The sequence below is a fragment of the Nipponia nippon genome, unplaced genomic scaffold (assembly GCF_047370975.1).
Source record: "Nipponia nippon isolate SJK-2023a ecotype South Korea unplaced genomic scaffold, ASM4737097v1 scaffold_4, whole genome shotgun sequence".
Taxonomy (NCBI): domain Eukaryota; kingdom Metazoa; phylum Chordata; class Aves; order Pelecaniformes; family Threskiornithidae; genus Nipponia; species Nipponia nippon.
In genome coordinates, this window is record NW_028262358.1 from 59,442,457 (window position 1) to 59,459,525 (window position 17,069).

The 17,069-nt window shown below is 38.3% G+C and overlaps 1 protein-coding gene across 6 annotated transcripts in view; it reads left to right on the plus strand.

Annotated features, from left to right (window-relative positions):
• Positions 1-17,069, plus strand: part of SYTL3 (synaptotagmin like 3) — a 38,824-nt gene that overhangs the window by 10,338 nt on the left and 11,417 nt on the right. For all 6 annotated transcript variants that reach the window (XR_015708040.1, XM_087773836.1, XM_087773837.1 and 3 more), the window contains 6 exons: positions 1,744-1,808; positions 4,451-4,502; positions 5,885-5,957; positions 6,933-7,005; positions 10,442-10,566; positions 14,689-14,832. Coding sequence is in view for 5 of the 6 variants with exons in the window: in XM_087773836.1 (XP_087629962.1) it covers positions 1,744-1,808; positions 4,451-4,502; positions 5,885-5,957; positions 6,933-7,005; positions 10,442-10,566; positions 14,689-14,832 (532 nt within the window). In the remaining variant the exon portion in view is untranslated. The remainder of the gene's footprint in view (positions 1-1,743; positions 1,809-4,450; positions 4,503-5,884; positions 5,958-6,932; positions 7,006-10,441; positions 10,567-14,688; positions 14,833-17,069) is intronic.

A 17,069-nucleotide genomic window follows, 5' to 3' on the forward strand; every position in this document is an offset into this window, starting at 1 on the left:
TTTGTATCTTTCACCTGGAAGAGACATCTCTTATGTGAGTGGAGTTGGTATAGTGTGTTTTTTAAAGGAATCCTGTCTTCTAGGAGTCTAGAAAGACATTTGCTTTGAAGAAGGTTAGTCTCTTTTATCTGACAAGGATAGTTCTTTATCAGCTTCGTTGTCACACTCTTGGTCATAGCTTAGCTTAATACACTCTTAGCCTTAAAAAAAGAGGGTATCCAGATCTGTTTTCATCCTGTGAGTGGTCTAATCATCACACAAGCCTGTGCAGAACTGGAGATTAAACTCTGGGAAGATAGCCATGGGTAGTGGGAAGAACATAAAGGGAAGGCTGGAGATGAGAATCAAGGCACTACCTATGCAGAGCCCTTGAAGATCTAGTACAGCCAGAGATTTCAGACATTTACTAGTTAATAGCTCTCTGTCCAAAGGAAATAAGTATCCTGTCTCAAAGTTATTTTAACCTAATTTTCAAACTCATCTGTGTCCAGTTATGCACAAGGATCTATGGTTAGGCATGTAAATAAATAGTACAATAGACACAGGTAATGAATTTTTTTTAATAGTCTGCATTGCTACTTACAAAGGTAAGTTTTAAATGCCTAAAATGCCTTAAAATCAAGGCACAGAAAGAACAAACAGCATCCAACCTATCGTTTGTCTTTAACACAGAGTAAGGTGAGGTGTGAAATGGCAGACCCAGGGGTTTTGTTGCCTGGCTGTTGGTGGATATCAGTATAGCTCTTGTGTTTAGAGATTTTGTTTTCTTAAGGAGGCAAGCCCTACATGAATTTACTGTCTGTATGTTGTTGCCAATTTCAAGCAAGTTTGGCAGAGGAAATGGTAATAAAGAGATTAATTTCATAGAAGGAAAATGAACTACTGCTTAGAGAAGAAAGTTTAGCAGTGCCTGCACTGAGGAAATTTTTGCAGTGGGACTTCATCCTATAATAAGCATCAGAACATCCACAAGGAACAGAGATATTATATAAGCCCTAAAAATTAGTAAGACATTTAGATGAGAATTTGGAACCTGAAGACTCCAGGGAATCCTCTCTTCAGTTAAAGGATTTTTTTTCCTCTTTAATAATGGATGAGTTCAGATTGCAGACTTCATCTAATTCAGTTGGAGACAACAAAACGCAAGAGTCAAATCTGCTGAAAATCTGGTCTTGACAGAGCTATTTAGTCTGATACCATTTTATACTTGTTAATCATTACTTTTCTTATCCTCTGATCCTGGTGCCTGTGTATGACGTGGACATCATTGATGTTAGCCTCCACAAAATGGAGTGAGATGGGCCATCAGGGTTGTGGACCTCAGTGCTCCCTGGTAGCCATCCCAAGTTCTGTTTGGGAGCATATCCTCTGTCATTGACTTTCCCTGCTCCTCAGACTAGGCTGCAGCTGTAAGCAGTGGTGTCAGCACAAGTGCCTGGGGCTGTTATCCAAGTTGGTTGTATAGACTGGAGCAGACCGAGGACTCCTGGCTTCAGAGCAATGCTTAGAGCAGTATGTATTGGTTTCCATGGGCAGTCCTACATAGCAAAAAGGAAAAAAAAAGTAATGGCAGGGAGGAATCCTTTGCAGACCCACAGCAAAATCAGTCAATGGAGTGAGCAGTCATGAAATCCTAGTTTTATGGTAGGGTTAAGGATTGTTGGATTGTTAAATGCTTATCAAACATTTAAAGAAATGCACTTTGGAAAATGTTGATTCAAATGTCTTTTGCTTGTTTTTCAGAGATGTGAAAGTAAAGACTGGTGAATGGTTCTTTGAGGAACGAGCAAAGAAATATCCAGGTGAAGGTAATCGCTGGAACAGACCATAAACTGCTGTGTAATGTGTAGTCTGCATCTAAGCGAAACACGGAATAAAGTCCACCACTGTATTTAATGTTTCTTCCACTTGGTGAGAGATTTGTCAGAAACTATCATGCAGTGCATCTATCTATGCACTAAACAAAACATGAACACAAACTAGCAGGATGCATTTAAACATACAATTTATTTTGTATGAGTAATAAGAATAAGAAAATTGCTGGCCACATCAATCTGAATTAATGAGCGTATAAGGCTTCTAAGAACCACAATTACATGAAATACATATAGAAATGTTAAAATATATGTGCAGGAAGGAAATGATCTTGCATCCATTGTTTGTCAAAGTTAAAACTTCAGTTGTTTTCACTGAGGAAGTTCTAAAGCTTAAAGCAATGACAGAATGGAATAAAGAAAAACACGTATAGCTATAAATCAACAGAGAGCTAAACGCTTACTGTTTCTTTACTTGCTGCGCCACTGCCTTGCGTTCAGTCTTTTCAGTGCAATTAAAAATACAAAGCTCTAAAGAAATTATAGAGGATGTGGACGGATTGCCCTATGGTGAATGTGTTTCACCAACAAAGGGGCCGTTAGTCTTAGTTTTCACCTGCAATGACTAATAAGGTGGAGAGGATTTCCTTTCTCTTTCCCTTGAAGCACCACTCCAGATAGGCAACTATTTCACTTTGTGCCTGACTGTAGCTAAATGTTAGAGTTTCATTTCCAGTATCTGCATGGTATCTAGATTTAAGAATAGCTGGTAAAAAGGAAAGCACTGAACCTTAAATATCTCTTGGGAAACTTGAATAGGAAGAGGTTTGTAAATGGAATTATGTAATCAGGCAAATTTTGGGTAGTAGGTATTCATGAAAGACAGCAGGTAGCACATTAAGAAACTGAACTACAGTTTCTGCTAAAACAATTCATTTAAAATTTGAAAGATTTCATTGAATTCCATTGTAGCTAACACAATTTCTGATTTTAAAGTATTAGTTGACTGATCTTTTAAAGCACAGTTGTATCCCATAACCATTGTTAATAATTTTCCCTCATATTCTTTTCAGCGAGTCTAAAGCCAGTGATTTTAACAATCTCAGTTAATGGAAGATGCTGTGTTGTTCTCAGACACTGAATCTGATATTGCAAGATACTGACTGTCCCTCTTTCCAGTAAAATAAATGAGTTCTCACCTTGGGTTATCAAAGCTTTGTGGGTGCTTGAAGCATTTTGCTTAGTTAGTCTAATAGTAACACTGTCAAAGTCACAAAAATCTAAGGATATACAGAAGATAAACCTGCAGGGAGAGATACGTTTTGTTTAGTTCCTTTGATTAGATCAGCTGATATAATCAAAGGGGTTAAAAAATGGCAAACTTTTGAAACAGCAGCCGGAATAGTTATGTATCCTTCAAGCTTGGAGAGACAGTGCCCTCTTTTGGCTTGAAAATATAACGTAAGTGAAGTATTCACTGTAAAATAAGTTTAACTGAAAAAATACATGTTATGGTGAAGTTTTCTCATGTTGCGGAGTAAAAAAAAAAAGGTTACATCAGTATGCTTTCTTTTAATTTTGTGTAGCTTCTACCTAAGGAATAAAAATCGTGTTTTCATAAAAGTGGTAGATTGCCTTACTGACTAATAAATTAAAAATCTAAGAAATCATTTAATGCTGCAATAAATCAAGATACTAAATATTGCTTATTGGTAACAGAGCATTAAGTCTGGAGTTCTGACTGAAATTTGTAACATCAATAAGTTGATTATTGTTTCTACCACCACCAAGGTCTGCTACTTATATGTAAGTAATATGTTATAATTAATGACATCTTCAGCAAAGCATAGATCATATGCTGCTTTCTGTATTAGGAATGATTAGTGACTAAAGCCACTCCAGATATTTTCAGTTGGCCATTTGTTACATGCATTTAGCCCTTCTTTCTGTTGGCAATCACTCAGGAGAAACTACATTTTTATGAGTCTTCATTGTTTGTGCCTGATGGAGCGCGTGCTCCTTGGCGTTCTTTACATCATGTGGCTGCTCACCTGAGGAACGTGACATGGTTGCTATTTCCCCACAGGGATGGCCTTAGCAAAGGGTTTTGCTCATGTTTGTGAGCTAGTCGTGCGTTTTCATGATTGTTCAGGTCTCTAGTAGGAAAAGTGAAAAGAATTTTTCATAAGATGCAAGAGATGACCACGTGCCTACTCTTGTACACATTTTCAAGCTTTCCATAGTGTTTGAGTTTTATGGTTTAAGTGTGCTTTAGTGCAGTGGGCCCGTGCACTACCTGCCTCCGGGACCTCAGGAGGCTGAGAGCACTTAGCCACCTGTAGGAACGGGCCTGTTAGCATCCGTAAAAGATTGTCCTCAGCATTTGTGAAGAGCTGGTCTGAATGTGTCACCTGCGAGAGGTGAAGTCATGGTAGAGTTGCGTATTCCTTGGCATGTATGCTGATAGGTCAGGTGGGGGTTGATTTCACTCCTGACTTGCATGTGCATGAGGTTCTGTAAATACAGGCCAGGTCCTGAAAAAGCACTGATTTTTAAAAAGTATTATACAGGCATTAGTAACTGCTGTTGTTGCTAAATGACCTTTGGGTGTTGTTTTTTTTTTTTCTCCTTCACAGGCAGACATGAAACAGTTGGTGCACAGCTCTTGAAATCTTATCAGAAACTGAGGTAAGACTCATAAGAGGACAAATGATCCTAGGACACTGAGAATTTGTATGTGAGACATATTGTATGTTATAAACCAGCCAGCAGTTTGTATTTTTTTATTATGAAAAACAAATTTCAATACCTTTGGAGTACAAATGGTAAAAGCAGAGGAAAATTACCATTTGTATCTCTTAACAATCCATAGAAAGGGTCTCAAGTACAAAAGAGAGTACTATGTTTAGAGTAATAGTTTCTTATTCATTTGAAATGAAGGCGTGTGCAGTATTTTTGTTATATCTACTTATTTTTTTTTGCATACCTGTTTACACCATTATCTTTCAAATTTGCACACTACTTTTGAATGATCAGAGATTAAAATTATTTACTAGGTATAATAGCAATAGCATCATTATTTGCTCAGTGGGAGATATTGCTGATTTGATAGTTTTAGACTAAACAGTAGACAAGAAGCTTTATATTCAGTAAGGTGCGTCCGCTTATCAATACTTAAAACAAGTAAAAAATCCAGTTTACACTGAATAAATACTGTGACTTGGGGCCTAAGCATGATGATACTTAAGTTATTACCAGTGATATATAATGAAATAACAGACTACTTAAACTATATTGTATAAAAGAAACCCTCTTCCTTTAAAAAAATTTTTAAAAAGTAAAATAAGATACAAACAGAAGGCTTCAATTTTATGATAATTACCTGTCGAGGCATAGCTGCATAAGACAGTAACATAGTCAGCTAGATATGATCCTAACTAGGGCTGCATAAGGACTTGCTTTTACCTAGATGTGGTAAAAATAAGAGAGAATCAAAAAGGAAGTTCACTGGCTGCCTTTAGGGTCCATGATTGTGCCGTGATAACAGACTCAAGTCAGATAACATAGGTTTTTTTTCACAGACCTGGGCTATTTACAACAGATGAAATGGCTGGAATGCTGTAAAGGGGCTCTAGCAGCTCTGGGCCCAGGCAAGGAAGGATCCTTTTAGTATTGTAAATAAAGATGGCTGTTTTCTGAAAACATCTCTGAAACAGAGGTGGGGTGCATTACGCAGGAACTGTGTTCTAACATTCGGGTCACAGATTGTAATACTGCCAACCACATAGAAGTCTAGGAAGCCTGTCCTAAATTAGGTCTTCCTGATTGTTTTAAATTAATAATTCTGCCTAGAGCAGCCCAAGATTGAGAAGATAGAAAGGTAGTCCTAACTCTTACAAACAGGCAATAAGCCTGTGCTGCAACTCTTAAAGACACAGGATCTCAACTCAGATCTTTAGATTGTGGGAAAGACAGATAATAAAGATACTGTGCACGAATGTGGTTTATTTATCCATCTGTTAGCATAATATATTAATTGTTGCACTGTTTATTGTCTTTTAAATTTCTAGTAAAATTTCTGTCGTACCTCCAACTCCACCTCCTTTCACAGAATCCACAGCAGGAAGCAATGTGACGGTAAATGTACGTATCTGCAAAATATACATATGCACGCACCTCTTGGGGTGTCATTCATATGAAAAGGCCAGCCACAGAAATGCAGTAAATAGCAAGTGCTGTAGCATCATATTGCAATATATATGCTGCTTTATGTTCCTTTGTCATTTTTTTATGCTGCATTGATAGTAGGAGAGAAAGGTCAGAGTCTATCATGAGGGATATTTTCAATTAGTTTTCAGTTTTTGAGGGAAGTGATTAACCGTCTCTACTTGGCAATAGAATACTGCACCTGGTTTTTGGTGCCTCACTACGGGAAGGCTGGACTGAGATCTCCTGAGCTCCCCTCCAGCCTGAAGGATCCCATGATCCTATGATATTCAATAGTCATTTATAAAGCGATCATTCCATGTGTCACTTTCATTACTGAGTGAAAAACAGTGAATTTGATGGTTGCCCTTGCAATACAGTTTCTAGTGGACAGAATAGTAGCACATGGTTCAGAACTCATCAAAATCACATTAAATTACTATTTCAGTTAATTTTGGACTGTGTCCTGAGGCTCTGGTTTTGAAGCCTATTGCAATTCTCTGAACATTCTAATATGTGCTTACCTGGAGTTTGATGAAAACTCTTTGATTCAGAGGCACAGAAGCGTCTGTAATAGATAGGACTTTCCTACTTGAAGTATTAAATACATAAAAGTAATTACATCACTGGTTTGTTTTAATTTATGGAATTGCTATGTGATCTTCCCACAAGGAGTTCCACTTATATATCTAAGAGTATGGAACTGAAAAGATTATTTTCCATCTTCATACATTAGTGTGACAGTTCTCAACCATGTCAAAATATGTCCTCAGACGTATTTGTCTACAGAAGTGAGCAAAGGGCTGCAGCCTTGCCATCTGATTGTTATGTAGTCTGTAGATATGCGATCATGGAAACTTTAAAACAGCAAATATTTTGTGTTTTCTTACTCTTGGCATCTCCCATTTGCAGGAACTCAGTCAATCTAAAAGCTTTAATAAATCTGTGGAAAACTTGTTTTTGTCTCTCACAACACATATGAAAAGTAAGTAGCTTTCACTGCTTTGTCATTCTAGAGTAACGTAGTTAAATGTTCCAATTTTTTTGCCAAAGTATTGGCCAAAGAATAGTTATAAACAAAGGGTATTGAGTAATGGCTGAAATGACTAAAGCCAAGACTGAGCCAACCTGAAAAAATAATACAGTAAGTCTAATTCTCCTTCAGTATTGTGCTAGTTATTTAACAAGCTCATGATACCAACCCAGAATGCCTTTCTTGTAAAGATGTGAAAAGACTGTATAATGTTATTTTTTAAGTTTACTGGGTGTTCAGATGCAGTATATTTAATTCATGTTAGCACAGCATAATAACCACTTTCTACTGTAGCGATCTTCGTGTTATCTGTCTGACTGAACCCCAACTGACCCTGTCAAAGAATCTGTCATGTAATGGAAGTAGAGTTTAATGTTTTCATTCACTGGCAGTTTTCAAGATCACTTCCTTCCTCTTTCTCAGTCTGTCTAGTTGTGTGGGTTTTTTCAGTGCATATGTCTAAGAGCGAGCCGGTCCTAACAACTCTCTCATTCTGATATTTTTGGTTCGTTCCATTCACTTACGCTGCCTGCTGTTCTTTAGGGTGCAGGCTGTGTATGCACCTCCAAGGCTAACTACACTGAGGACAGCCAGCCTTTGTGAAAAACAAATTAAAGGCATCAGTGACCAGAGGAAAGCAACTTCTGAGCCTTATGAAGATTACAGGGGCTTCCAGATTTGCATGTATTTGAACGAACCTTGGTGTTTTCTTACTAGCTTCATTTTAGACAACTCCAAATGTAAAGTTAGACCTGAATAAGTTTGGCTTTAGTGCCTTTCTGCCTTTCCCCCTAATTCTTTCTTAGCTCTTGATTGGTGTTTCCTGTAACTTCTTCCACCCATCCTAAAGGCCTGTTCTCCTTTAACTACACAAATTTAATGTCGTGTCTGTGTGAACACATACTAAAACTATGCAGAGGCACTATGGCTGTCTCTCCTGAAAAGTGTAGTGTAGGGTGGCATAGGATACTTTGTTACTGGAAGCAGATAGCTGAGGCAGCACAGAATTGGATGCAAAGTAATTTATTCTACTTTCTGTTAGTTTGAAGCCGGGTCATATCCTACAGTTACTAGGAAAGACTGTCAGGTCTGCAGCAAGCTAATTTAATAGTTCACTGCTACCAAAAGGAAGGTCCTACTCCCCCCATGTCTTTCTTTTCTCTCTGTTTCTGGCCTTGTGCTGCCATCGCTTAATTTGAATTAGCACCAGTGTTTCTGGACCCCTCTGGAAAATGATTTACCTAATTAAAAGGCAGAACATTAACCCAGAGGAAACACATAGGTACTTTCCTGCTGGTTTAGTGAGTTAAATAGGCTGAAGGTAGGGTGTATGTGTTGGAGCCTGCACAAGAGAGGGTGGGTGCTGGGCCATGTGGCCAGGAGCCAGGGATTGAGGAGGGAAGAGCAGTGGTTGCAGAGGGGCATGGCAGCAAGTTGTTAGCTCAGTTCAGCTGTATGTGAAACCCCACTCGGGTGCTATCATCCTTGGTTAGGGTAGAACCTTTTAATTTGTGAGAAAATAACAGGCTGTTGCAATCACTGAAGTCAATAATTAAAAAGTATAGGAAGTCTTACAGAGAGAGAGACTTGGGCTTCTTGACTTAAGAAAACAGCTCTTTCGGACAACGTGGCCTCTTAATGAAACCTGGTACTGTGCTGATAAATGCTTTCGGTCATGAGTATCTAAAGTTAGTACTCTATATCTTATCTTGATAAAAATGCCCTGGTTTGCAGAGGTATTTAATACACCCAGCTCTTGTGTATTGCAGTAAATAAACCTGGAGAACCTCCTTATGCCTCTGATTCTATCACTGGAGCCAGTGTGTATGTGCGTCTGAGAGCAGCGGGCACAAAGGATCAGCGCATGCAGCAAAATGCCGCCGTTGTACAGTCTGCTCTTTATGCTGTTACCTCCTGTTCCAGAGCGGTTTGGCAGCAACAGGAGATTATAATCCAATGGTTGCCATCTGGTGAATGTAAAATGAGTTGCTGGTTGTGGTTTTATTTGCAGGGAAATATCACCCTTGGCACTAGAGATAGTGTCCGTCTTCCTGACCGTTTGGGTAGAGAAGCCAAAGGAGGAATAGACAGGAAAACTGAACAATCATTTTTTTTTTCTCACAGTAACCTGTTCTGTAACCTGTTCATTGTAAGAGAGTGTGAGGCAAGCTTGTGTCTCTGCTTCTACTGCTGATCAAGCTACTCAGATTGTATCCACTCCATTAGATCTCTCACTCCGGTCTCTTTTGTGATCTTTGATTTCACTGTGTATTTTAAAAACCTGGTTTCATTTACAGTCAAAGATGACTTAATTGAGCCTGCCTATGAATATGTCACGTGATGCCTTAATGGTGTACACAGAGTACAGTAAACATCTGAGGACCGAATGCTGCTAAGAACAAAACTAGCCCAAAGTGGCTTTAAAAATCACACTTAAGAGTGCCGTTGTTTTTGAATACGATAAAGGACATATTGTCTGCTGTCTGAGGTTCCTCCACAGAGGCTCATGTTGCAAGAGAAATATTTATTTCTTCTGTATGAATTAAACATATGATAGCTATTTCATGTACCACTTATAAGTTATTAATTCTTCATGAGAGACTATCTGGGATTTGCAACAAAGTGTCTGCTGCTAAGCCTGCTGGTTTTCAACTTGAGAAATCACGGATGAGTGCTGCCCTTCCCTTTAAGTGAAGTTCTGACTGTACCCTGAGGAATAAGAAGCAGAAAGTGGTGCACTAAATGTCCAATTGTCCTATAGATTTATTTGACAATAAACTAGATGTTACTGAGGTGCTAATTCAATAAGGTACTTAAGTATGGACATAAGCTTATCCGTATGAGTAATGTTATTGAAGTCAATGAGGTCTACTCATGTTCTTAAAATTATATGTGCTTTGGGACCAGAGTATGTAATGCCTCTCCTTTCATCCATATTTTGGATAAATTTCTAAATATTTTTCCAATGTGCTCTGCTTTCTAATTTCCATTGTCATGTCACTTTATGTTGTTATAATGATCTTGCTTTTATCTTGAACCAAACCAAACTGCTTTACAAATCAAACTATATATAGGGACTGTAGGATGTACCACTTGTACTTCTGCAAGGAAACTGTATTTGATAGCATACAACAATTCCTTGCAGCAGCTGTAATGATAGGAAGCAAGGAGTATAGTTTCCAGTTGAAACAGCAGGAAAGATTTAGGCAGGCAAAATATAATTATACAAAATGGGACAAGCACTTGCCTTCCCATCTGTTTCTTACTCTTAGAAGATCAATACTAAAATTGCAGGATGAAAGTTTGAAAGCTACAGAATTAGCCTAGAAATCTACAGGATTGATTGCAGTGTTTGTTATAGTGACTTCTCTCTTTGTTTTCACTTCAGAAATCTCTAAGTCCCAGAATGATATGGCTGACAGACGTCTCCTAACCACAGATTATGGGCAGAACATGGAAAGAAGGAAGCAAAGAAGGAGCCAGTCTGACACTGCCATCAACATTACAAGCAGGGTATCCGTATTATTATACACAGTCTCTAACTGTAATGGCTGTTTCAGGAATGGAATATATTTGTAAGAATAATGACTTACACAGTGGAATTTTACTTTTATTATATGAGCAGGGCTTAGCTGATGTTTACTGACAGTGGCCAGAACTCTGATTCTTCACAAGATTTTTGACTGAGTCTGCACCCTTGGTCTCAGCCCAGAGCTGAAATGTTAGACTGAGATTTTACAAAGACCCTCACACAGGGAGGGAGAGGATGGGTCGATTTGCTCTCGGGTGCTCACAGACTCTCTTGAGGCTGACTGATGTCTGCTCTGTATGATCGTTGGGCTGCAGGGAGGTGCTCTGTCTCTTGTCCTCCTCCTGCCCCTCTTGCTGCTGAACAGGACCAAGCTATGACCATCCAAAACCCATCCTGACACTTTTTGGGCACTTTTTAATTTGGCAAGGAGAAAACGTTGACTGCTGTTAGTTGTTGGGCAGCTTTCCTTTTGCTTTGGTTACAGTCTCTAGCGTTCAGTGTTTTCTTGAGAAGTTTGAGAAAAATCCAGTCATCTGTTTTTCCACAAATTGTGCAGGGCTGAAGATGATGTCACATATCTGCTTTAAAGTTACACTGAAGATTTTGTTTTGTACACTTTCACTTCTCAAGTGACTGAACTCTGTCCATGCTCAATTTTCCACATAGTGGGTACTTACTGAATTGCCTTGTTCATCTGAATGAGGTAAATGTGGTCTGCTAAGTGCCTGAATTAGATGCTGAGAAAAGCTTTTGCTTTGGGCCAGACCTCATGGCAAATATTACTCACGGCTCCCTTGGTGCACACTTTTCACTTTCCTCTGAAGTGTTAGGTGTTGATAAATGGAAGAGACAGGATGTCAGACCGCATGGACTAGTGGTTTGAATTGTCCCACCAAGGTCTGTGAACTCTGCGAAATTAGTTCTTGTATTTTTGTGTGCAATTATATTATAAGCAAAATTGGTAACAATTATTAACTACCTGAGCGCTGCTTTCTTTGTGGCAAACCACACTTCAGTGTTACTTTGCTCCACTGGCAGAGCACTGCTCTTTTAATGCGTTGAAAAACATCAGAGTTAGAGAGAACATGAACTTAAACTATGCTTCATTGCATGCTGATCACACACAACCTGTCATGTTTAAAAGATGGATATGGATTCTTTGGCTTGAGAAATGTATTAGTAGGAGATTTCACATTATTTGTGTGGGTTTTTAATTGCCCATTTAAAGTTTTAGGACTTAATTTATGTCCATCCTTTGCATTACAGATTTTGAAAGACAGAATTCAATGTTCTTTGTGTGTCAGAGCTCTGTTTCTCTGAGTCAGGGAGCTTTTGTTTCATAGAACCATAGAATATCCCGAGTTGGAAGGGACCCACAAGGATCATCAAGTCCAACTCCTGTCCCTGCATAGGACAACCCCAAAAATCATACCATATGTCTGCGGCTGTTGTCCAACTGCTTCGTGAATGATGTTGTCAGGCTTGGCGCCATGACTACCTCCCGGGGGAGCCTGTTCCAATGCTCCACTACCCTTTGGGTGAAGAACCTTTTCCTAACGTCCAACCCAAACCTCCCTTGGCATATCTCCCTGCTGTTCCCTCGGGCCCTATCATTGGTCGCCAGGGACAAGAGATCAGCGCCTGCCCCTCCTCCTTCCCTTGTGAGGAAGCTGTAGACTGCGATGAGGTCTCCCCGTTTCATTCAAACCAGTTAGACTATATTTAAGATACAATTTTAGTTTTGCTAGAATTACTGTTGATCTTTTTTTGTTGTGAATGTCATCTTTGCCATTTAGGGTTTTTTAACATTGAAGGAAATTTTACTTGTCTGTCCCTGCGGTTATATGATGGCTTTTTGTATCTTTACTGTGATTTTTAAAATTATTTTTAATCTCTGTCAATGGCACTATTGCATTATTCTTCCATTTATTTTTTTCTTTTCCACCTTTGTTTTCCTTTAATAAGGGTAGCTGTTTACATCCTTACTAGAGCTAGGACTTAAGTTTAGGGACAGAACCTGTTTTAAATTGCAAAAAACAACTAATTACTCAAATTTATAACAAAATATGATGTAGGAATCTTACTTGTTGTGATTTCCACCCCAGAAAGAACTTTCATTTTTGGAGAATGAATAGAAACAGTATTTTTTCCCCTAGAAAGTATGCATTTTTCTCCTAGGAATGACTGGGAAGTAATAGCTGTAACTCTGCCATTTTGAATGTGCAGGGTATAAGACTGGGGCATCACTTCGCTCTCAAGAGTACTGTCTGTTTCTTAAGTTTTCCAAATTTGTGATATGTTCAGAGCTTGATTCTTTCAGATTAAAGTTGAAAGAGATTATGTTTAACTTCAGTAATAGTGAAGAAACAATCCAACAGCAAGAACTACCAGCCAGTGTAAAATCTGGATTTAGGAAGTTAATTGAATTGTGTTTTCTAGGGCCTCTCACCATCAGAATCTCTAAGTTCATTAAAGGAACTGCAGTTACACCTGCCTCCCTGGGGGGAGAAGCAGACACGTGCAAGCTTTGGAAGCTGTTTGTGGTGCGTCGGTAGCTGTGGGTTACCCCTCCTGTGACAGCGGATGCACGCTGCTGCAGACGTTAGAGCTGGGCTAGGTGGGAGTCTTGCTTATGTGACCTGATGCTAGATGCTGTTTAGCACTGGTAGTTATGTTGCCTTATCAATCACTTATATTCTGTTTAACACAATAGAGAAGTTTTTCTGATCCAATTAGTAGCTAAAATTCAGTGTGTAGTAGGTTGGTTGGGTTAGCAAATGAAATTTGTGGTGCTTCAGGTTTTTATAAAGCAGAAGACAATTTCTCTGCAGAGAAATATGATGTTTTGGTTTTGTTTGGCGGGTTTTTGAGACTATATTCCAAACACATTTTCTGTCTGTTTCCTTCTCACAAGGGAACTTAATGAATTCTTACATTTATTCTTAAGGTAGGGCAGTTATTACACATAACAATTTCTGTGTGTTATAATAACAACATACTGGTTTGGATTTTGCACATCCTGTTTTTTCAGAAGTAATCTCAAAGTATTATCTCCTCTGTTGTCCTCATACTTTAGTGCTTTCTGCTGATGGTGCAGGAGGGGTTCCCAGGTCTGTTAAATATATATTATCTGTTTCTTCTATGCAAATAATTCCCAATCCTTTTGTTGATTCGGTCACACTATGTTCTTTCTAGTCTTTCAGGTAATCCCTGTTATACAATTTTTTTGAAGAAATTATTTTCTTAGATCCTAACCCTGTAAAATTTCTTACCTCACTCTTTTCCTACCCATTGAACTGTGAACATATTTTTCATAGATTGTATTATCCAGGGGTAGTGATGTGCCAGAATGAGCTAAAATCTATTTTCAGCATATTTCTAGCTGTATGTGTTAGTCTTTTGGCACTTCATTCTGTTAACTGTTCTTATTGGTAACAGAGGTGGCAGAAGGTAAATCTCAGGGAGTTTTGCTACTACATGTCTTAATTTTCCACAAATTATTAGGGTTTTCATGGGAAGATTGGAAAGGTGAATGGACTTAGTCAAAGCAAAGTCAAGAACACCTCCGAAATTTAAACTTTTTCTATAATCAAAGCTAAATAAGAACTTATAAGTCTGTTTCTATTTTCAGGTCTCTTTCAACCTATGTTCATTCTTGCATAGGTAGACATAGGCATGTGTCACACATATTGCAAAATACTATTTTAAATTTTTTTAAACTTCCTGGAGGCAAGATTTTTTTTTCTTTCAAAATTAGTGTTTTGTTAAAAGCTAACAAGGCCTTTTATTAGTATATTGCTACTTTTGGTGTGTTATTAGTACACTGTCATTAGTAATTGCTGTGGTAGTAATCCTTATATTAGGTGATAGTATGTTGATTTTAGAAAATTATTAATATAATGAATGTACTACTAGCTGGGATAAGAGAGTTGTAAATCAACATTAAAATTAAGTTACTACGTTGTCTTTGAAAGTGTGCCACCTGCATGATATTGATCAGAGTGAATTGTAGCTATTTACTGAATTTTCTTCTGATAGCATTCCTGAAGGAATCAGGGTGGTTTTTTTAAATTAAAAAAAATTGCTTGCTGAATTTCTTACAGATGAAAAGTACACCCAGTCTTCAACAGCTCATCACTGGTGCCCAAAATGACAGTGAAATTCTGACCAAAAGGAATTGTAAGGAGGAAGAAGACATAACAACTAGTCCCACAAGTGATGCAGTTTTCTGTGATGGCAGAAAACATGTAAGTTGAAGGGTGAAGCACAACAGAACAGGTGCCTAATGGGGATAGATGTAAAAGCTAAGATCTTGTGGAAAATTTTGGTGTATTTTAGATTATATTACAAAATGAAGGAAGAATTTTACTTGATTTTGTATCTGATGAAAGACTGACTGCCTTTGGCACAGTCCTCACAGTAACACTTAACTTTTTGCAGCATAAGCCAAATCAAATTAATAATGGATAACTGATAGATGGATATACCCATTAATAATGAATAATTGATAGATCAGCTTCCTCTGAATTTTGCAAATGCAACTAACGTTCTTCCCATTTTATATTAGGGTTGGTATCGTGAACATGGTTCTTTCTAACCTAGTAGCTATCTTTTTCTCTTAAAACTTCATTGAACTGAAGGGTTTTGTTATTCTGCAAGAACTGTGGTAATGGAAATGTCAGTGGAAATTCAAATGTCAGAATGTTAGTGAATGAAGAGGAAGCTGACAGTGACGGAAGCCAGGGGAGCAGTTCATAGGTTTAGGAGATGGCATTGAATCATCCTCTGATGGATGGCATTTTGAAGACTGCAAATGAGAGAGAAGGAAGCCAGTTATAAATTAATTCAGCACAGGCTTTAAAGTCTCTATGATTAACTGTGGAAGCTAATTTCTATGTATTAGTGATGAGGTTAAGCAGGGTGAAGTATCCAAAGAATCCGTGACTGATATTGTAAAGAAGGGAACTAAAATGACCTTTAGGGAATCAAAATTAAACCAGCCTACTCGCTTTGCAGATGAGTAAAAACATACACAAGGACCTTGGTGATCTCTCATAGTTTACTGCACTGTGGATTCTGAGGTGTTAAACTGACAAACGGATAATAATTTTGGATGACATTTGTGATTCTAATGACAGCCGTTTGAACTGGGCTATAGACAGCCCAGGCTTAAAAGTGAAATATTTTCTACTGCCTTATAAAGGGGAAGGTTAAGTTCCATTAAACTTCCCTTTATGGGTAAGTGTTAGATGTTGATTACTGCTCCATGAAAATGCGTCTTGCAAAATATCAGGTAGCATTGCTTCCAGTCATGCCGGCAGGAGTGCAGTACATGAAGTCATTGCTAAATCCCTGTTCACTGAACCAAAAGGATAAGTGGTTTCTACATTGAATGTATGTATGTGACTCCTCATCAGATGGGAGACATATGTAGTGATAGTCAGTTCAAATGTCATTAGTCAGAACACCTATCCAGCCTCTTTAAATAAATAAATGGTTCTGTGGAATAAATATTAGGGACTTTTGCAGAACTTTTTTTAGGACATATGAGCTAAGACAAAAATCTATTTGCATTCCTTTCTTATGAAGGAATTTGGTGGAAAATAAGCATTTTCTGGTCAGATGGATAAAAATATGTCAGTGAGTGAAAGAGCAGAACTGAGCAAAGTTGCAAGGGAGACTGATTACACTGATACACGTCTCGTGGAGGGAGCAAGATTATGTGCAAGAAGCATCAGGTCAAAACAGTCCTAACCCCTTGTGACTTCCTCAATAAGCACCTGACCCTTCTTTTGTCAAGTTTTTATGTTATTTAGAGCTTATAGAGTAGATTAGTTTCTTTAATCTAATTAAGCTGTTGTTGTGAATTTTTAAATGATTATTTGGCAAGCTGCACAAATGAATAAGAGCATCTGCATGGAGGAGAGATATGATCTTATAAATGCTATGCTGCACTCTTAGCTGCCGGGTTGTGCAATGCAGAACTCCTTGGTTAACCAGTCCCGTGTGGGTTGGTGTTTATTTTCAGAGGGAGGAGTGATCTAACACAGATACCTTAGCAATCTAGGGTAATGTTGCTCTGAGATTAATCACAACAACAATTGTGTCTCCGTGACATATGCTATGTAAAAAGTTTCTAGGGCTCACCTTAAAGAATATCATTCTAAATGAATGGAGACCAAACTATTTTGATTGAGTTGATAATTTGTTACAGTGAAGGCTGTACACAAAGTTACATGTCAGTGCTGGGCCACAGAAAGGATTATAGTCTCTTCCTTCATTGCAGTTTCATGGCCTCTGTAAATGCTAGACACAAATGTTGTTTATGTATGTGGATGGAGAGCATCCAAACCTTTGCCCCATAGGCGAAAGTAGATGAAAGGAGAAGAAGGTGGCTGAGGTGAGCTAGGCAACACCTTCTTTATGCACCAACATACAACAACTGGATGTCTTCATATTTTAATCTTTCCTGAATATTTACTGG